General features: G+C 36.1%; 1 protein-coding gene across 9 annotated transcripts in view; it reads right to left on the reverse strand.

Moving 5' to 3' along the window:
- The window catches only part of kiaa1109 (KIAA1109 ortholog), a 388,609-nt gene that overhangs the window by 107,805 nt on the left and 257,819 nt on the right, over nt 1-22,985 (reverse strand). For all 9 annotated transcript variants that reach the window (XM_039751238.1, XM_039751239.1, XM_039751244.1 and 6 more), the window contains exons 43-49: nt 22,053-22,272; nt 21,787-21,942; nt 17,818-17,993; nt 11,690-11,865; nt 9,753-10,462; nt 2,754-3,002; nt 1,255-1,348 (exon numbers count right to left, since the gene is read on the reverse strand). In XM_039751238.1, the coding sequence (XP_039607172.1) occupies nt 1,255-1,348; nt 2,754-3,002; nt 9,753-10,462; nt 11,690-11,865; nt 17,818-17,993; nt 21,787-21,942; nt 22,053-22,272 (1,781 nt within the window). The remainder of the gene's footprint in view (nt 1-1,254; nt 1,349-2,753; nt 3,003-9,752; nt 10,463-11,689; nt 11,866-17,817; nt 17,994-21,786; nt 21,943-22,052; nt 22,273-22,985) is intronic.

Here is a 22,985-nt window from a genome sequence, read left to right on the forward strand (position 1 = left end):
AATCCTTTGCTGTTCGCACTTAAGCAGAACATAATGTCTGGAAAACTGTAATTGACAGGAAGAAATAGGAATATAACCATGAGTTACATCAAACGAAAATTGTTCTTCATTTCTAGGTTAGACCATGTGTTCTGTTGTTACATCATTGGCCAATATACAAATATCAACAGTTTAAAGTAGTATCGTAAGCCATACTGATAAGCTTAAAAGTACAAAATTGTGTTTGTGCAATACATATAAGTGTCTCCTTGCACCATCCACTTTGTAAATATGTTGACAGTAAGACCAACAATTTTGCCTTGGAGTCTAGAAATTAGACTGCAATGTTCTGGTATCTGTTTTCAGATAAATTGCCTAGTAAACATAATATACATACACAAAGTATGACTCAAAATAAATTAAATCAACATCAATCGTAGCGGAAACATTTTATTTTGTCTTGCGAATAGGCAAGCTTAAGATGAATATTACAAGCAACAACAAGATCTAATATATTGCTGTATATAAAAAAAACCTGAAAAGAAACTTTTAACATTGATACAGTAAAAAGGATCACTAAACTAGTTGCTGTTAGAATGAGAAAGTCAAACAGAGTAAGTACAATTTTCTCTCTCCTAATTTAGCTGTCTGTTCCATTAATGAGTTACTGTGAGCTCAACAGGTACACAGAAATAGAATAGAATGTTTTTTGGCAATTCAATGTAACTGTGTACATAAAATATAGTTGAGTATGCACTTCAATTCCAACATCAAATACTATCTTCAGTTTCTGGTCAAGATTTGTCCACAGAGACCTAATAATTTAACTGTAGTAAGTGTAATGTAATAAGGAATATTCCTAAGTTTATAGTTTTCTCTAGTTAGTACTTTTACCATATATTGTAGTCTACTTTGTTCTATAAAGTGCTTTGTGATATTGCATGCTGGTGATGACTCTAGAACAAATCAGAAATACTGTATGAAATGATTACAACATTTGCTGATTAACAATATCAAACTGTCATTGCTTACTCTATATACATTTATTTCACAAGATGGAAACCTGCAGTAAATGAAATACAATGAAATACAAATATTGATTATAATAGGAAGTGTCTCACTATAATCTGTAACAGAGATGTTATTTAAGAAGTAGCTATATAATAAACTACTGCTGTGAGAATTAGAGAAAGAAAGATTATGCATAAACTTATTAAAAAAAAAACCCAACTTCAATAAGATATTGAACACATATGAAAAAAACAATCTACTCACTGAATATTTGGAGTGATTCCTTCTAATAACACTATATTAACGCCACCTATGTGAGCAGAGGCACAGGTCTCCGTCATCTTTTGATGCAAAATATCTGTAACCCAAAAATTAAACCATACATCATCAAAATATACTGTATATTAAAGTAAAGCTGAATTTAAATGTGGAATACCCACATTTAAATAATAGTCACTACAAACTTTTAATACGCAAACATTGCTTTGCTTCTTTTTTGAGGAGTGATGGTGTATTAAAAACCAGTTCCTGGAGGGACAGTGGCTGATAATGAAACATATCATTTATCTATATGGCTTGCTTGCGTTTTCATTCTGTCACACAAGCCACTTCTAATATTGTAGATTTTATTTTCTGATAGCATTAGAATATATTTGAATTGAAGCATACTGCTACATTTTGGTCATTTTATTCTAAACATCTCATTGAAACAAATGCTTTTTGAGGAACATTCACAGGGGCAATGAGCAAAAAAAAAAAAAAAAGCTTTCGATTCCCTTGTTAATTCCTACTCATTTTAAATGACACAGAAAAAGGAAAAATACTTGGAATGAATATATAAAAGTGTAAAAGATGTGATTAAGAATTATAAATGCCAAAAATTATGCTCTCTTGGCAAGGACTACCTAATAATACTGAATTGGACAGGTTTAAAATGCAAAAATGATAATTAAAAATATAATGTGTGTGATGTATGGCCAGCTGTTCATCCCGGCCAATACCCCCACGCCGCCAGGTGGAGCCCTCCCTGCAGTATGGAGGTACCCCGAAGACCAGCAGAGCATTATGGACATTGGAGTCTTTATTCACAGCCCTGCTGGATACCATGGGGCAGCCAGGAGTCGCTGCAGGGAGGCCCAGAGACGATTTACCTTACGCCCAGGAAGTACGTCATAGTCACGTGGACAAAGAGAAAGATGTGCTTCCTGGGTGAAGAAAAAAGGAATTTTTATCTGACCCGGAAGTGTTCCAGGTCACATGGACAGAGAGGGTGAAACACTTCCGGGTTAAGCAGTATAAAGGACTGTGGGAAATCCCAGACGGACGAGCTGAGTTGGGAGGCAGGGTGGCTAAGAGTCTGGGAGTGGAGGATTGGTTTATTATTGTTATTGGTTTATTGGAGAGGAGCGTGCTTTGTGCACTTTATTTTTATAATAAATAATTATTTGGACTTTTATCTGGTGTCTGACGTGTGGTCCGAGGGTACAAGGGTGCGAGAAAACCCTAATTCTGTCACATGTGCAAATATCAGTCATTAAAATTACATAATGAAAACAAGATAATCTGTTCAATGTACTTCGTTTAGACTTATAATTGAAATTCATTGTTCTTTCAGATATTAGTAGAAAGTAGCATTTCATTTAAAATAAAAATGTGGAAACATACTATATACAGATATGAAACAAACATAAAAATCATCAATCAAAATGTACAAAGTTAAAAGGAAAGAGATTTTAAGCTTTGTGTGATAATGACATAAATACCTTTCATTTTTTCTTTGAGTGTAAAACTGCCATGAATTTTTTTCAGCTCTGCTTCCATAGTTAGCCCTCCAATATCAGCTTCAAGGTGAGTACGGTTTACCATGCCTATTCCAAAGACTATAAGAGTTACATACTGTGGCTCAGAGCTAATAAGACTTCTCTTCCTCTGTAGTTTGTTTGGACTTGAATTATCCTGCTCGTTTTCAAAGATTACTTTACAGGCTGGTTCTGTAGGACTTCGGCCATCATCTAAAACAGAAACAATCACAGTTTATAAACCAGAAAATATATATTTTTGACATTTTTAACTCCAGTTTACCTTCATAATGCAAAAATGTATTTTATCTTAATCTTACCAGGAGAATGGTTCAGAACAAAATCAAAAATTATTTTAGTGAGAAAGACTGAACCTACTGTTACTTGAAACAAGATGAGCTCTGGGGGAACACAGAGCAGTTGTATTTCCTTTTTTCATTATGCTCCTCATCAAGTCAAGTCAAGTAGAGCTTTATTGTCATCCTAACAATATGCTTACAGTAAGTACACAGTAGGACGAAATATCGTCCTCCAGAGTCAAAAGGTACAATACACAAGAGATATATATATATATATATATATATATATATATATATATATATATATATATATATATATATATATATAACTATGATAAAAAGAAAAAAAAAATACAGTGTTATGTAGTACTATGTAATCCAGAGAGTGTAAGGAGTAAAGAGTCCAGTGTGGAGGAGGGCAGCATGGTGTTCAGGAGCCGGACTGCTTGAGGAAAGAAACTATTGTACAATCTAGCAGACCTGCTCCTGATGCTGCAGAGTCATCTTTCACATGGAAGAGGACAAAACAGTTGGTGGGAGGGGTGATGGGGATCAGTCATGATGCTAGTGGCTTTATCAAGGCAGCGTGAGGTGTAGATCTCCTGCAGACTGGGTAGTGAACTGCCAATAATGCACTCAGCGGTCCGCACAATCCTCTGAAGGGCTTTGCGGTCGGAGGCATGGCAGTTTCCATACCAGACTGTGATGCAGCAGGTCAGGACGCTCTCTATGATGCCTCTGTAGAAGGTGGTAAGTATGGGTTTGGGGAGGTGCACCTTCTTCAGTCGTCGCAGTCCCCCTTTGTTAATGCACCCATGTCACATAACATAAATAAAATAAATAGAAATAAAGTAAAATAAAGAAACATACAGCCAGCAGTGAGTTAAAAAAAAAAAAAAGAAAGAAGATGACTAAGAGTAGGGAAGCCATCAATATTCAGTGAAGATCACCGAAAGTTACAGAACAGAAATGAGTCTTCAATCTAGTTTTAAAAAGTTCAATTGAAGGTGACTACTTAATGTAAAGAGGTAAAGAGTTCCAAAGACGTGGTGCAGCAGCTGCAAAAGTGATGTCCCCCTTTGTTATACACCTAATGTGAGGGACCATAAGAAACAACTGACTGGTAGATCTAAGTTCTCTGAATGGCTGGTGTGAACACACAATTCAGCGAAATAGGCAGGAGCATACTCATGTAATGATTAAAAAACAATCAAAAAATTTTAAAGTTAATTCTGAAACTAACAGCCAGTCCGTGTAAAGAAGCTAACACGAAAAACAGAATCAAATTTTCTTGCCCCAACCAAAAAATGAGCAGCAGCATTCTGAACCAACTGTAACCTGCATATCAGGGATTTGCTGATCCCAGAATAAAATGAGTTGCAGTAATCAAGCTGAGAAAAAATAAAAGCATGAGTAGCTTTCTCAAGATCCCTAGAAGATTAAAAAAAGGTTTCACCTTAGCTAAAAGATGAATCGCGAAAAAGCAACTCTTGATCTGTTAAACTGTTTTTCCAAAAGAAAGATTACTGTCAAAAATGACACCAAGATTATGGACTTGAGGTTTGCAAAATTCAACAAAAGTGGCAAGAAGTTCAAGACCAATTTGAGCTTTGGCTGTAGCACTTCCATTAAATTTTAATTGAGATCAAGAAAATTGTCATCCATTCAGGATCTTAGTTCAAAAAGACAATTGTGCAGTCAAATAATTGTAAATTTGCATACAGGAATATAAACCTGTGTATCAACAGCATAACAATAAAAAGAAATATTAAATTTCCTGAAAATAGCTACTATATGATGAAGATAGATAGAAAATAAAATAGGACCCAAAATGGATTACTGAGGAACATCACATTTAACAGGAGCAGTAGAGAAGAAAGAGGAATTGAAAGACATTGAAAAGTGTCTACCAGTAAGATATAAGCCCAACTAGACGTTCAAGCTGCAACAGCATGGCTGTATGAGTCATCCTTTTTATGTTGATGCTAAATTTCATGCCGGTCCAGCATCCACCTGTTTCCCATCCATTCATTATTCATGTAAGAATGTTTTGAGGATTTGAGGTTTTGAGGATCTCTATAGCCATACACTGATTGAAGAATGTTACCTTATTTACATAAACTGTAGATCACACAGTAAATGGGAATCTTGATTAAATGTTTAAAGATAATCTTTATACTTTTTACTCCATTGAATTTTGTGATTATATTTGGACAGTTGGTTTATTTCAGTGACCTAAACTAAGCTTATAGGTTTATTTTTAGAGGGCTGTCTTGGCATAATTATAATTGTTACCATCACCATAAGTTACTTCCTAGGCTAGCGCTCTTATCCAAAACCTAGTTTGTATAACAGTATGGTTGTCTTCTTTAATTTGTTTAACACAGTGATGATGGGAGTGATGGGGGATTTGAAAGTGGAATGCTTTTGTGCCTTGTATATCATGCTTTTTAAATAAAATTTATTTATTACAAAAAAAAAGAAAAAACATTATGCTATTACAGAAATATGAAATGCAAATAATAATAATAATAATAATAATGGGCAGATTTCTCACTTCATCTGTTGTTGTATTCTATGACTGGTGCTTGCCAATACAGTTCAGTTTATGTTGCTGTCTGAACCCTAACCCTTCCAGCTCTGCAATGGGGGTTTTAAAAGGAGAATGTTTAACATTATGTTTCATGTCCATTTTGCACCCAGTGTATCCAATGTAAACTCCGCTCCATCAGACTCTTAATCGGATTACGATTATTCAACTGGGAATGCATGCATATGAAGAGAGGTTTGGGTGTGCAAGGGTGTGGGAGACCAATTAGTTCAGATTGTTAGTATTAACATTTCTTAGAAAGGGTGGACTTAAGGGAAGGGGCTGAATTGAGATAGCTGAACTGTGACAATCGTATAAAACCAGAATGTAACGGCAAAGTCAAGGTACAAGATTAGCATGTACTATCGTGTAAGATAGGTTTTCATCTGGATGCTCAGGAGTCCTCTGAGTTGTCCAAAAGCATGCAGGTTAGGTGAGCAAGTGATGCTAAAATGTGACCTGTGTGTGTGTGTGTGTGTGTGATCAAATTGCAATAGGCTGGAGCCTAGTCCATAGATTGTTCCAGCCTTGCACACAATGCTTGCTGGGACAGGTTCCAGTTTCCATGCGGCTCTGCTCAGGGTAATGTGGGTTTAGATGTTGGATGGATGGATAATGTACAGGGGCAGGGAGACCTCCAGACCCAAAGGGGCCCATAAGCATATCTCTAACAAAGCCAGTCATAAAAAATATACACTTAATATTTGAAAACAGAAAAAAATGTGCATTTGTACACTTAGCAATACGGCGAGAAACTCATTAGTGGAAGATGGAACTGGCAAAATACTACCAGTGTCATTACTGTATGCCATGTGAATTGAGCATTGCACTGAGCCTGGCAAAGAGGTTTCTTCTCCTCATTCTTCCTGCCTACATCTTCCCACTGCAGATGACCATAAGCTTATTTATAAAGATGTGCCGAGCAATCTGACAGCACCAGACCCAGGTAAAAATAACAGTAAGCATTATTAGAATAGAAATAAAGAAACTCCACTGTTATTTATTTATGTTAATGCCATAGCAGTTTTCCCCTGAACTGCAAAAAACTGGCCTGGAACAGTACAGGTTTGATTTAATAATTTCTGACCCAATGTTGAAGGAAGGAAATTATCATTAGATCCGATTAGTACAGTGTTCAATGTGTGTTGGGTTCTTTTTACTACAATTATTTTTATGATTCAGTTTGAAAATAAATGTTCTGATTTTTTTTCTGACAATTACTCTCTCTCATGAATCCATCTGTATCGTTGTTAGCAACGATGCTGCTCTTAAACCATCTGAGCATGAAACCCAAATGCAGTGTACCGCATACAAGGTTGCATTTGATTTTTGAATGGGCAACATTCACACAGTTTAAGTTCATTTTTCACACTTGCATGCAACACAGATCTTTTGTTTTTAAGGAAGCGTGATTACCAAAAAACTATGGCATCAAAACTTATAAGAAAGAATTTAAACTACTCTCATGACAACTGTTTTGCATCCAAACCATCCATATTGTGCTCTCACTGGTCCTATCTCCTGTCCATTCGGCCAATTGTTTCTATGTACAAAACACCAGAAGTGATAAATATGCTCCAGACCAACAGGTATGATTTTTTGCTTCCTGTTTGTCTTCCTTGCCATCATGAGCTAACAAATTCGTAGAAGTTCTGTATTTTAACAATGTGAAGTAGTGCGGCAATCGGAGTCTGTCTATTAATTTACATCTGTCTGACAAAGAAATCATTTTGTGCATTCAGGATAGACACCCTGTACTCTTATCAGAACTGCGAAAAAAAAAGAAAAAACAGAAGAAAGAGATATAAGGCAAAATCAGGACGGAGACATTTTTAGCTGAAAAGATCCATGCTTTGTTATGTTCAACAACAACAATTAAAAAAAAAACATTACACGTGTGAAGATCCTAAATATGGTTAATTTGGGGTTCTACTATTAAGGAAGTCAAGGCACCTTGGCAATATATATTTATGCTGCTGAGTGTGAGATAGTTGGCAAACATCTCCAATGCCATGCAAGAATGTTAAATGAACTTTAATACACAAGCACTCTTACGACAAGACGACAAGATTACATTTTCGTTTGTCCCTCTGTGGAGTTTTCATGTTCTCCATGTGTGTGTGGGTTTCTTCCCACAGGTTGGTGTACTGGAAATAAACTGGCCCCTGACATGTACGTGTGTTCACTTTATGAATGCCAGGGACTTTTGTAATATATTTTAGGTCCTTAATAAGGCCATTCCTGTTAGTACACAAAAAAACAAACCATTTGTGTTTTCCATAGTACATTCTGTCCATATATTAATATTTTTACCAATTTTTAGACTCTTTTGAGTATCTTTTTGTATGTTGGGATAAAACGGGTGGTATTATGATCGGAGTCTGTTGCCTTTTGCCATTTATACATGTGAAAAATTACATGTATCTAAATATTTATACAGTTTAGCCAATTTATCTGTTACGTGTTGGTGTCTTTTAGCAGGATTCATGTTGGCGATTATTTCCATCCTATTCCATAATTTCCATGGATTATTATATAGAGTTTCCTTAATCTTATTTTTTGATGTTTTCCTGCTTCCCTAATGTGCTTAAGTTCCTCTGGTACAGCATTCAGCTCCCAAATATCCTTCCTTTGTAATGCCTAACATTTTCCTTATAATTCTTTCTGCCCTGTTATTTGGGAACACTTATTATTATTTTTGTTTTTAGATATCACCATACTAATACATGAAAATGCAAGCTCATGCGGTACAATCAAACACAACGAGTCAGTGGTGAGACTAGATCAGCACCTTTTTGCATGTATTTCCATGCCTTAGCCAAAAGACTACTATACCATTTGATTTATAGATAATTTATACCCACAACTTGAAAGGTTGTTGAACAATCAAACAATTGAAGAACAAGCACTGCAACAAATTGTTATTGTAGGTGGAGAACAGGCATCCCAGCCAGGAAAGAGAATGGTTTCTTGCCTAGGCAGGAGGCCAGAGTGGAAAGACAGATGGATTGGCCGGCTAGATGAAAAAATACCTTTGTGCCCTGCCTGTGTAATAAAATGGACGGACAAGTGGAACCTAGTAGTTGGGAGCAATTCCAACCACCGAGGTTCTCTCAGTGCTAATAGAGGATGCGCTCGGGAGACCAACTCCCTACTATCTATATGGCCCAGAAGTGCTTTCAGGAAGGCACAGCATGGCACCGGAAGCATTCCTGGGTCCAGCATAAAAAGGAGGCTGCTGCCTCACATTGGGGAATCAGAGTTGGGAGGCAGTAGGCAACACTCAATGGGAGGATGGAAGGATGAAGAAGGAAGAATTTGAATTGTATTGTGCTTTATTCATTTATCTTACACGCGTGATTAATTAAAAACAAAAGTGTGTTTGGTGTTTGATTTTGCAGCTCAGTGTTTATTCAACAAAAAGGCTACAAAATAAAATAAATTTCATTATGACACAAGAAAGGGTATACAAAATAGATTTTTTTTCATTTTGTTTGAAAAATGATGTCTTCAAGGTGTTAGCAATCATTAGCGATAAACTCTTTGAGACAATTTCTGTCCATTTGAAGGGGAATAATGGCGATTTTGTGGTGAATAGCATCCTTGAGGGGTTCAAGGTTTTGAGGTCTGTGTGTCTATACCTTCGACTTGAGATAGCCCCACAAGCTAAGTGCTGATGTGATTAAAAGTCACCTCAGGCTAAAGGTTTAGTGGAGCTAAAGACAAATTAAAGGTCATATCAGGCCAAAGACTTAAGGAGGTTAGAGAAAACATGAGATGAGATCTAGGGCTAAAGTTTACAGGTTGGAAGTAGGACAATAGCAAGCAGAGAGAGAGAGAGAAAAAGAGTAGCGAAAAAGTGTGTTTTGATGGTTACGTGAAAGCATGAGCCATCCCATCACACAGACATTGGTGTACATCCTTACAGAAAGGTCCTGTAGTTTGTTGACAAGACCCATAAATACCAATATAAATATAAGCAGTTTATGTATGTCTTTACAATTACATAAATCTTATCACTATAAAGTAAATGATTAAAAAAGACAAGACATTTAATATTAAGGATTATCTTACCTGCAGAAACACCATTTTCTGGAGATGATTTCTCCAAAATTCCAGTTGGATCAGAGATTAGGGAGTAGAAATTGAGAAGTTTGTACATGTTTTGCCAACATTCTGCAGAAGGCTCACTTTGCTCAGAAACAGTAATGGAATCGGAATCGTCCATTTGGATAGTCATGTGATCCGCAGCATCCCGTGAGCCTTTCCTAGACACTCTTGAAGTCCTTCTTTCTGAGCGACCTAAGGTGTTTTTACTTCTTGCTTCTTTTTTGTTATTTTCACTTCCTAATCGTTTGTTCCTCTGATTGTTTCCTCTGTTTCCTCCATTAAGGCTGCCCCTTGAGCTACGACTAAAATCAGAGGAACGAAAATCTCTATGTTTTCTTGTTTTAAAAGTTGGCGTAGGTGAAGCTGATCCTGCAGTGTATCTGCTTAGTTTGATATCCGTTTGGGTTGCCTTAATCTCATCAATCATCGTACTGAACTGATGAATTAGACGAACTAGTGCCATGTCAACATGCTGACTAATAGATTGACAGGATATTGTGAAGTTACAGTGAAATGTGTTGTAATGCCTCCTGTTTAAATCATGGAAAGCCAGAGCACTGGTTGAGTTTTGTGGTGAGCACATGGACTTTTCCATCACCACTGCATTAATGCTAAAGGTTTCAAACATAAGTGCTGGTTTGAAGTCCAAAGGAGGGAGGTTAACAGCTCCTTGCCTAAAAATTTAAGAGATAAATTCCATAATAGTTTTCAACACATCAATAAAAAGTTTTAATAGCAAAATTCAGTGTTAGTATAAAATGCAGTATTGACATTGACATGTTATACTCTATCCAACATATCCATTGTCAACCCTCTGAATTTAGTTATGGTCTCTGGGGTTGCAGTAAATCCTGGCAGCTTTGGGAGCAATGTAGGAACAAGCTTATACATACTAAACCAATCAATTAACCTAAAAAGATCCATAGCATGTATGTGAAAAGCAGTACTAATCACTGCACTACTGTGCAGCCCCACTATCTTTTCCTTAACACTATAATTTTTACTTTTATTAAGATGGTGTGTATGAAATACACATTTATAAGCTTTGACTGTTATATTTTTGTGTTGTTTTCTCTTTACACAAGCAATTTAGAACTACAAAAAATGAATTACTGATGAATACTTGATTAGTTCGTAAATGAAGACTGTATATTCATTTTCGGGCCCATTAATTAGAGCATTAAAGCATTTGTACTTTATTTATTACAGTAGCAATAAGTACAAGACACTACGAAGATCCATGGTCACACACAAACCTCATAATATAATACAATACTGAATCTTAAACTTGTGCTTAGCCTTACCAAATTATACTTGTTGAAAACCACAGTCATATTTGCAGCTTAGATGACTCAATATATGCTTTTAGCTTTCAAATGAGGATTGAAGCAAACTACATTAATAAAAACCTTTATTTTTATAATAGAAGCAATTCAGTAATACTGCACAGCACTCAGTCACTGTTAAGGCAAAATGACATTTCAAATTAATGTCATGTATCTGCTAAATACATAGATCTCTTTTTGTTTTAAAATTCTGAGTTTATAAACTCTGTTTTTATAGATACACCTTTTTTTAGCCCAAACTAATTTTAAAATAAAATGTGAATAAATACATTATAGGGGTAAAACTCTATGGTGGTTAATGCCCTCATTCAAATCTGTACACAAATAATATTTCTTTTCTTAGGGTGTTTAGGTTTCCACCCACATTTGAAAGACTTGACTATGAATTCACTATGATAGACCACTGTCCTACTGAGAGGAGGCCTCTTTCATTCAGTTCTGCCAAGCCCCAAATTAACCCTCAATGCAAGACAACACATGGGTTCCTAAAATGGACAGTTGGATTGACAGATTCATTTTATCTTTATACTATATAAAGTTAAATCAAAATAATACCTGCGCGATCTTTTATTTTTTCTCTCCTTTGAAGTATCTGAGTCAACAATATCTGCTCTGAGGCAATCCAGAGTTCCAGAAAAGGATAAATGTTCACCAAAATACATTTTATAACTCAAGGGTGTGGTATCTTGAGACTGGATGCCTATATGGTTCAGTAAAGGTTTAAAAACCACCTATGAGACAAGATGAAAAACTTCACCTTAAGGGAGCTACTTTTAACAATGTTAAAATATTAAAAAAAGAAAAAAAAGATCTAAAGCAGTGATTCTTAACCTTTTTTGAGTCACAGAGCCCTTTAAGAATTTGATGAAAGCTATGGACTCCATTCTCCAGAAATTGTCACATAAACACAACTTTGCATGCAATGAATATAATGTACTTTATTTATTGAGGTTTGATTGTCTCATACATATGACATACACAATGCATTATTAAACTTTAAAGTAAACAATCTTAGGAAAAACAAAAACACTCCTTTTTATACAAAAAGTAATGGTCACTCATTATAATTATCTTGTGCAAATTAAAACAAATTTTCTACTACTACGTTTTCTACTACCAATACTACTACTACTAAAAAATCAACAGTACCGGGCTGTATAGTGAATATAAAAGTTAATTTTTATCTGACCCTCACAAACCTCCTGAGACCCATTCATGGACCCCCCTAGGGGTCCACGGACCTCAGGTTAAGAACCCCTGATCTAAAGGAAAAAAACATGTACTAAAATAAGTCATAATCACCCTTTAGTGAGCGTGTGTTTTATTAAACCCAACTGTTTCTCTGCACCCACTTTTTAATCCAGGGACACCTGGAGTGCTTCCGGGTGCACAGCCAGCACTCCTGCCACACCTGGGAGAGCCGACGGAAGGTTATCGGGAGGCACCTGGAGCACGTCCGGGTGAATATAAAAGGGGCCACCTCCCTCCATTCGATGGCTGGAGTCAGGTGGAAGAAGGACAGAGCTCGGGAGGAGAGGACAGGAGTGGAGGCGGACCAGAGGAAGAGAAGTGTCGTGGTGAGGCCTGGACTTTGGGGGTGAAAGTGGGCTGTGTGCTTGTAAAGTCTTGTAAATAAATGTGTTGTGGTGCTTTAAACGCTGTCTGCCTGTCTGTGTCCAGGCTGTTTCCCACAACTGCTACTGGCAAGGTAGCCTGGACAAACCTGGGCCAGGGAAGAAATACTAAAGATGGCAAAATAGGATCATGCTATATTTGAGGTACAGAAGGCATCATGAAGGCAGCATGGGAGACCCAGCCCTTTAACGGTAAGAAAAAACAATGTCACAGAGACTTGAGGATCTGCCAAAACAAGTTCTAGCATAGTGTTCCTAAAGGAAATGTAAAGCTGCCACTGACCCTAGAAAGTGTGTCTGATGACTGGCTAGCAAAGAGTCCAGAGTGGGGTTTAAAATAGCTCCATGGCCACAGAATAACTGAGCACCAAGTGAGGAGCACAGTTTGGCACAGATGCTCAACCTGAAGAAAAACAAGGGCTAAAGGCAAGATAGAGAGAGATAGAAAATGAGAAAGAAAGGGATAATGAGAAATTAGAACATGTCATGGTATATAGTGGTAGACAAATGGGTGAACACCCTTAATGCAAAGACAAGGATTCACCAGCTGTAAAGGAAAGTTTAAAGATGCAGTAGGGTTCTTGAATTTCAGGTACACTGTAAATTTAGTTCTTTATATGTGCACTCATAATCAGGTTAAGGTGAATAAGCCAGTTAAGACAGAAAACTGGTTTGTTAATAATCCGCATTTACATACACTAGTAATCTTCTGGGGTTGTTTTGTGGAAAAATGTTCTGATGTCATTAAACTGTGCAAGAAAAAGATAAATGTCATCATCATATGCTGTGAAATCTGAAAATATGCATGATGCTTGTAATAATTTTCATTACTTTTATTAATATGTTTAGTCAGATTGACTCTTTACTTATAGGTTTCTGTGACCAGATTGCAGACAGTAAAGTCTTTTCTATTTGGCTATGCGATTGAACCCCTCAAAAGACCCAGTATGTGTACTTCTCGTTTTACACCCAATGCTGCTGGAATAATAATAATTTACTTCAGTAAGATATGCGTTGGGTTACTCATTAATGTAAAAAGTGACTGGAATACATAATGCATGCTACTATTAATGCGTTACCCTACTGCTCTTGAGATCTTTGCTAAGTATAGCACTGTATACTCAGCTCATCACCATAAACTTAGCAATTTCTAAAATACTGAGACAGATTATTTCAGCCAGGACCAGGAATAATGTGACTGCCCAAATATTTGCCTTTGCAAATTTATTTTGTGAACTCTTCTACCTGTTCTTGCTGAAAGTGTGTGCAAAGCAAATACAGTACATGTGCAGGACAACAGAGTGCAATGGACATGCACAGACTACAAAATCCTTAACTGTAACCCTGTTATGGGTTTAAATGGCCACTTAATAAGATTATTCATGAAGAAACCTACATCTCTTAATGAAGTTTCTTTCTCAAAGGCCAATACACTGATTTCTCTTATCGGAATTAGGGCTTACATGCCATTTTAGAAATTAATAATCATGTTGTTGAAGTGCATGTAACTACGCTAAACGTGTTCTCACTCTGCCCATAACATTTTTTGGCTTTTGCCTCTTTTGTGTTGTTCTGGTTGTAGAAAGCAGCAGCCACAAGTATTTCCTCTGACCATACAAGCAGCTAAAGTTACTTACACAAAACTATATTGCACAGCTCACACTTGCTGGTTAAATCCATCCAAACTAGTAAACTACATTTCTAATGATCTTCTATTCATCAGATACAGGTTATCTGCTATAGTGGAAACTGCTGAATTGCCCTGTTTTACTTTGCCCAAAGTTATATTATCATAAGGTCTGAGGATGTGCAGAGGACATAAAATAGTGAATAAAAAAAATGCATAGCCAGTAACAGTTATCAGTCAATACACCACAGAAACCAAGGAATGCTCTGTTTTTATTAGAAAGGATATACATGTTAAATGGAAATAAAAATCTAAAATATCAGTATATTCAATATCTGGATTAATCAGTCATGACAGGCATGCTGTCAAAAAATTTGATGAACAGTTTATTTTGAAATCACGTAGCTCAACAGTCTGGGATTAATAATTGTTGTGCAACTGGGCTTATGTTTGGGCTTTTGTTTAGCACACTGCCACTGAAAAATTCTGTATCAAATCACAACTGCATCTGCCTCTCTCTGAACTTTTTTATTATTGCATAGATACAGTACCTTGTAATTAGTATCTATATGTGTATTTAAGTGTATGCACTAATTATCAAATTATTGGTGAATGCACAAATCAAACAGACTCATCTGGAACAAACTGGTAATATGCTGCCTGACTTAACGATCATACTGTCACATTCTGCGAGGTAACATTAATTACATGGTAAATAACCACTTATTAGTTCTTTCTATGGCCATCCATTAGCATGAAACATCTGGATACATTATCTTAAGATGGTCTTAAAAAAACTCTGAATAAATTCGACTTTGAAATTGCTCAAAATCTTTATTTACACATACAAACCGTATTCCAAAAAAGTTGGGACACTATACAAAACGTGAATAAAAACTGAATGCAATGATGTGGAGGTGCCAACTTCTAATATTTTATTCAGAATAGAACATAAATCATGGAACAAAAGTTTAAACTGAGAAAATGTATCATTTTAAGGGAAAAATATGTTGATTCAGAATTTCATGGTGTCAACAAATCCCAAAAAAGTTGGGACAAGGCCATTTTCACCACTGTGTGGCATCTCCCCTTCTTCTTACAACACTCAACAGACGTCTTGGGACCGAGGAGACCAGTTTCTCAAGTTTAGAAATAGGAATGCTCTCCCATTCTTGTCTAATACAGGCCTTTAACTGTTCAATCGTCTTGGGCCTTCTTTGTCGCACCTTCCTCTTTATGATGCGCCAAATGTTCTCTATAGGTGAAAGATCTGGACTGCAGACTGGCCATTTCAGTACCCGGATCCTTCTCCTACGCAGCCATGATGTTGTGATTGATGCAGAATGTGGTCTGGCATTATCTTGTTGAAAAATGCAGGGTCTTCCCTGAAAGAGATGACGTCTGGATGGGAGCATATGTTGTTCTATAACCTGAATATATTTTTCTGCATTGATGGTGCCTTTCCAGACATGCAAGCTGCCCATGCCACACGCACTCATGCAACCACATACCATCAGAGATGCAGGCTTCTGAACAGAGCGTTGATAACAACTCGGGTTGTCCTTGTCCTCTTTGGTCCGGTTGACATGGCGTCACAGATTTCCAAAAAGAACTTCGAATCGTGACTCGTCTGACCACAGAACAGTCTTCCATTTTGCCACACTCCATTTTAAATGATCCTTGGCCCAGTGAAAACGCCTGAGCTTGTGGATATTGCTTAGAAATGGCTTCTTCTTTGCACTGTAGAGTTTCAGCTGGCAACGGCAGATGGCACGGTGGATTGTGTTCACTGACAATGGTTTCTGGAAGTATTCCTGAGCCCATTCTGTGATTTCCTTTACAGTAGCATTCCTGGTTGTGGTGCAGTGTCGTTTAAGGGCCCGGAGATCACGGGCATCCAGTATGGTTTTACGGCCTTGACCCTTACGCACAGAGATTGTTCCAGATTCTCTGAATCTTCGGATGATGTTATGCACAGTTGATGATAATAGATGCAAAGTCTTTGCAATTTTTCACTGGGTAACCCCTTTCTGATATTGCTCCACTATCTTTCTGCGCAACATTGTGGGAATTGGTGATCCTCTACCCATCTTGGTCTTCTGAGAGACACTGCCACTCTGAGAAGCTCTTTTCATACCCAATCATGTTGCCAATTGACCTAATTAGTGTTTATTGGTCTTATGCTCAAATTTACTTTTTCCAGCCTCTTATTGCTACTTGTACCAACTTTTTTGGGATTTGTTGACACCGTGAAATTTTGAATCAACATATTTTTCTTTTAAAATGATACATTTACTCGGATTAAACGTTTTATCTGTCATCTACGTTCTATTACAAATAAAATATTGACATTTGCCATCTCCACATCATTGCATTCAGTTTTTATTCACAATTTGTTTAGTGTCCCAACTTTTTTGGAATCCGGTTTGTATAAACAAAGTGATGACATTCAAACAGTAACTGAGTTTGACAAAAAAAGAACATGAAGAGGCAGAGAATTTATTTAGTACAAGGGTACTTTTTTCTCAAGTCTGTAATACAACTTAGCTATTCACTTATTAGCAGTGCAACTGAGATCTTAGTCATTTACTAATACGCCAGATTAAGTAACTGCATATTCTGTGTTGTCCAATGTGTGCCAGCAGATAATGGTATATAAACTAAGCACATAGCTGATAAATGTATAATGGCATCATCGACAGTAGCATTTGTTTCATTGTAAAATTAAATTGCTGTAAATGAACTAATTTGCTACTTTTCTTTAGATTTCTTTAATTGTATAACAGGGTATTGTTATGGATAAACAAATGCAACAAGACTTCAGCATTCAAACGTACAGCATAAATATTTGGTTTTCAAAATACTTGAAAACACTGGTTTTTATAAAGTTTCTGTTTACCTTCAAAATGTTTTCAGTGTGGATGTAAACTGCCTATACTTCTCTTCTGTCTAATTAAAACTGCTGGAAAAAGAATACCTACTTAAAGAATGTCGGCTAAGTCTTAAGTCAAAGCTCACAATTATTTGTTTCTCTGAAGGTATGTAAAAATGTATGAAATAATGGAGGAAATGGTTTTAAAAAATTGTTGATAAATTACCTTTGACTTTTAAATTGAGGCTGTGCTCACTTTAATAAATATATTCATAATTATTTAGATTTACAAATATCTGAAGTCATTCCAGTATATTGATTAATCACATGTTGATTGCATGATCTACAGTTTTCCATTTTTTATGTAAAAGATTTAGCAGGTATTTAAGGAAAGTACAATTATGTTTAAGTATTTAGAGTACATCACAATATTTTGAAAAAAAGTCATAATTACTGGTATGTTTGTTCTGATGAGTTCCAATTATACTGTGAACATATCAACAAATAATTATCTGGAAATTAACAAACAGAATAAACAAGATAACTGTACCTGGGCATCAGCCAGCTGCACAGCTGGAAGACCCTGGTTACCTTCTTCTATATCTTCAATATCATCTTGGCTTGTACTGTGTTGAGAATGAGTACCATCAAGTGTATTTTGGTCACTGGAGAGAACAGTATTGAAGTCCGAAGCAGAAGGTATAGTAGGCAGATTATATGTTACTCCTTACAATAAAATATATGAAAAAACAATTAAAAAAATAATATCTCTGACAGTTTCTGAGCATCACACTGAAAGGCTGCAAAGAAATTTAACATTGAAAATGTAATGGTTATTTAGAAAGCAGCTACCCACTTAAATAAACAAACAGATTTTCTCTAGCACTCAAATGATAAAAGCATGTCACACCCAATAAGCAGGACACTGTGCTGTATTATGATGAATTACGGGTGCTGGACAAAAGTAGGATCCTGGAACCAATTATAGACAATAACATGGTGTGATGGACTATCAGCATGGCCTGGTGTACCTATTGAAAGGGTTTCAGTTCATTACCTGACTAGGAGACCATGGTAATGAGAGGGCAGAAAGACAGGCAGGATGGTCCCTGCCCTAGATAAAAGCTTAGTAGAAGATACCAATATAAAACTCAGTATACTGGTAGGGATGGATCAAAGAACCTTACCCACCCGGGAGGTCAGTATAATGGAGAAATTGGGAGAAACAACCTATCTGAACTACATACTCCCCAGAAATACCAGATGGCAGCATCCTTGCTCCTCAATACCCTTACAGATAACCATAGGGCACGCTAGGAAGTATAGTTCTGTAGTGCAACCCTGTTGAGTTCTGCAGGGACTAACAAGCCCTACTTTGTGAGACTCCTGCATGATCCAGGATTGCTTCCTATGGGCTATTCCCTGGCACCAGAAGTAAACCTGTGTCCTGTATAAAAGGAGCCAATGCTGCCTTATTCAGGCGAATTGGGAGTCAGGAGTGGAGGATGGACATTGCTCGCCTGGAAAGAATGGTGGAGGTGGAAGAAGAATAGAGACAGAGAGAGCAAGTAACTAAAGAATTGTGTTGTGCATTTACATCTGTGGAGAAAGAAGCCTTTTTATAAGGTACTCAGTTGCCATAAACCTTTTACTTGCACAAGGGTCTTCTGTCTGTGTTGTTGAGTCTGGGGCTTAGGGAAGAAATGGCATTTATAGCCCATATATTTAAAAAGGAGACAAGAAAGGTCAGCATTTATTGCAAGAAACCAAGAACACCGGAATATTAGTCTAGGCAACAATAACAGTTCATTCTAGCAATTTAAATTTGTTTATTAAATTAAAGTGTATCACATTACAAAAAGAAAGCTAAATTTGTTTAAAATGTTAAGAAAATGTACTATTTCTATCACTGCTAGACTGTATTTAAGACCCAGTAAGAGTCATTTGTCATAGCTCAGTCATCCTTCTGAAGTCTAGTAATAAAGCCTCTATATTAAGAGTACACCTGCCAGCATGGAAATATTGATAAAATTAACATATTGTTGAAGAATGACCAAGCTGGAAAGGAACTTAAAATGTTTGCGCAAAGATCTAGAAATAACATAGGTTAGTTGTGCAAGCACACAATGTAAAATTTACAAAATATAACTATCACTCAAATCATTTTTATAAATGTAAGGGGATGAGAAGTACTAGGAGAGTGCAGCTTTGGAGGCTGGTATAATTATCCTTTCCATCTTAATTTTTTTTAACAAATTAATGCACTGATTCATTTTTTAAATAAAACATTGAGTGTGTACACAGCTAAACTGTGCTGACAATACATATTACTGATAAAGTATTAGAGGGATAATGCAATACAGTCAAAGAAAATTAACTTGGTATGCTTTACTGAAATATATACATTAGGCCTGGGAAAGTTAATGCATTAATTTTTGCGATTAATGTGGCCTGATTAACAAGTTAAAATATACTGCTGCATCCCAGGCTAGCAATGAGGCGATCACATCAGGCAGTCCTTTGGTCAGGGCAGTATTTTCATGTAATATTTTTTTTTAAACATTATGAAACAATAATACAAAATATGTGCACCTATATACATCTAGTACCATATTTCTATACTACCTTTAAAATGTTTAACATTTCGGATTATGCGGTTTATAACGATGCGCCACATGTCAATATGTAGCACTGATATTTATTTTCAAGATTTATACATAGTGACACAGGTGCAGGGGAGAGGGAGGAAAGAGTTTGCGGAGGGTGTTTAATAGCAGTTCTAGTGCAATACTAGAGAAAATTTGCAATGGTAATAGTTACGATAGCTCTTTTTTTTTTCCATTTCATGCTTCTCTTAGTAGATCAAAACAATGTCATGTCCCATAAGTGCTAAATAAGTTCTCTTTCTGTGGCACTAAAACCAAATTAAGTCTTTAGTACCTCTGTATTTACTCGCCAATCTGCCAGCCAGCTGACAGTGCTGAGTGCCCTAATATAATGATAAAATTCAACCAAATAGAAGTGTAATGTTTATACTTAGCCATTATTCCAGTCTGCAGTATCTTCACTAATTTATGCAAAGAATGCAACATAACCATCCAAGTAATGCATGGTGTCAGTTTTTAAGCAAGATAGGAAATACAGAGAGCAGTGTTTTCCAACTGTTGTTCTGTGGTGGCATAATTTTTGTAACCTAAGAAATTCCAAAACACACCACAATTCTAACAACCACAAAAGCATTAAATCTCTAAAACATGAAACTGTCCAAAGGGACGGGAAGTGGGGCAAAAAAGCAACTCAGAGACTGCAGACAGCACACTGGTATAGAGTATAATTTTCAAATGGTGATGGACAACTGAGAATAATATTTTTAACACAAGATTTAACGTATGCCTATTTAAGACATCCTTGTTTCATTTAAGATAGTCTTTAGCAGTGCATTTAAAGTCAACAGTTGTTTAGATTATTCTTTACTTTCACATGTCTGGGTCTCATATTCTATGCCAATTTAAGAATTAATACATTGGCACCATTCTATTTTTTGCCTTCTTTACAAGTTGCCTTCTAGGAAGGTATTCAAATTCAGGTTGTACTTACTCAAGTAGTATTTTGTTAAAAGTTCAGGTTTATGCTCATTTTGTTAAGTCTAAACTATGCCATTAATTTTTTTAAATTTCTTGTTTTTTTTAAGTTTTTTGTTGATTCTGCATAGATTTTGTGATGCAGTGTGTATTTACTTTGTGATTTTTGTATTAATTTTATAATCATGTTTTAATGTTAGATGTGATTAATTGTAATTAATAAACATAGTAAACTTAGTAAACATACATTTATGTGACTCCTTAGTTAATTTTTTTAATCAATTCCCAGCCCTAATATAAATATAAAATATAATTTCTTTGTTTTTAAATAAATATATGTCAATAAAATCCTGTACTATTACAGTATATTGTTTTACAATATAATAAAAAGGAAGAAAAAATGTACTTCTCCAAAACATTTACTGTTTTGCCAAAGTAAAGCTTTATTTGATGATTAGTTATGCAGAATGCCAGTCTCACCTGTTACTTGATTCCCACTGCACCTGATTCCTCTCTGAGCCCACATGGCAGATATATGCAGCTTTTACTGTCTAATCCTGACTGGTGCACAGTATATGTGTCACTTGACCACAAGTATACACTTCTCCCAGGTCCAGCTACAGTAGATGAATAGGTGCTGGTATCCCTGGTCCAGGTCAGCTTTTCTGGATTTATTTTTAACTTTGGTGGCAGTTACAGGTTTTAGATTACTCTTTTTCTGGATCATCTGTTTTCCATGAGTAGACCATTCAGGACCATAAGTTTATAGACTAAATATGCAAGGCATAAGCTGTAAGCCTATGAAAACTGCAATAAGGGAAGTTATCAAGTTGAAGAAAGAGGCTTTCACTGCAGTGTCTGGATTTGACGGACAGGTATCAAAAAGTCTGAGGCTGCTCTAGTAGTCTTTTTTAAATCAAACCACAAATACAGCCTACCTGTTTGAAGACTGTTGTTTCCTGATTTTGGCACTGGAGACTCCTGGACCAAGCCCCCTTTGTTACCTACAGCATTTGACATCCAGTTATAAAAGCTGACTGAAGAAGGTTCAGATAAGAGTGGATGCTCAGTCAGCATATCTGACACATTATTACCTGTGAATGAAACAAACACATTTAGTTTGAATCGTAATATCTATGCAAGATGCATTTTCCAAAAAATGCAAATTCAGGAAGCCAGGCACTGGTAAAAAGACATACTGTACCAGTTCTGGTTAGGGAACTGCTCTTCACAGTTGTGGCATTTCTCTGAGGGGTCCCATCCAATAGATTATGCAAGCTTGGAAAGCTACCAGTAAGGTAACTCAATAGACTTTCCTTCCTAGGGCTACCCTTTGGCGGCATTCCACTTCTGCTGACATGAGCAGGAGAATCTGCTGCTGTATCTCCACTTGTATAGCTCAATGAGTGATACGGATGGATACCCTGATGGAAAGTAAATGTATTCTATGGTTAGTGAAGGACAATGTAAAGTGCACCATTAACATTGGAATATTATTTTACTTTTTCTCTTGAAATGTATAAATATAAATACATTAAGGAATGCTAATTCATAACACACTTTTAAAAATAAATCAAACAACTAAAAAGAAAATATCTCTAGTAGGCCCTTCTATGACTCCAAGTGAATAGCTGAACATATTAACTGGGACAAAAATCTATTTACTGCAATGCCTAATCTGACAAACAAGAAATTAGAACTGTCAGATAATTCCACTTAATACCAGTAGCAATGGGTTTATGCATTACTTTAATGGTAAACTACACAGAAAACATCTGTCTGTTAGAAACAGCTGCCACTATTTTGCTGAAAAACCCACCAGCAGTATTTGCATAGTTCTCAACACAATTAATGGCTATTTATTAAAGTAATCTAATTTATATATGAATATTCTTCAAAATTACACACCAATTTCACCAAAATCCCATATTTGAACTATTTTTTATGAAGCATTATCTTTATGAAAAATTGTACCCTTTTGCCAGCACAGAAACAAACAAGTTTTGACATTCTTAAATCTTCCACTGCAGAGAATACACTTTCAGAATTAAGTGCATCTTTTTTTTTATTTGCAGTTATTTGCTTAGCAGACACTTTTATCCAAAGTGACAAAAGAGGTCAACATAATCAAGTAAAC

Source organism: Polypterus senegalus, chromosome 4 (genome assembly GCF_016835505.1).
Source record: "Polypterus senegalus isolate Bchr_013 chromosome 4, ASM1683550v1, whole genome shotgun sequence".
Taxonomy (NCBI): domain Eukaryota; kingdom Metazoa; phylum Chordata; class Cladistia; order Polypteriformes; family Polypteridae; genus Polypterus; species Polypterus senegalus.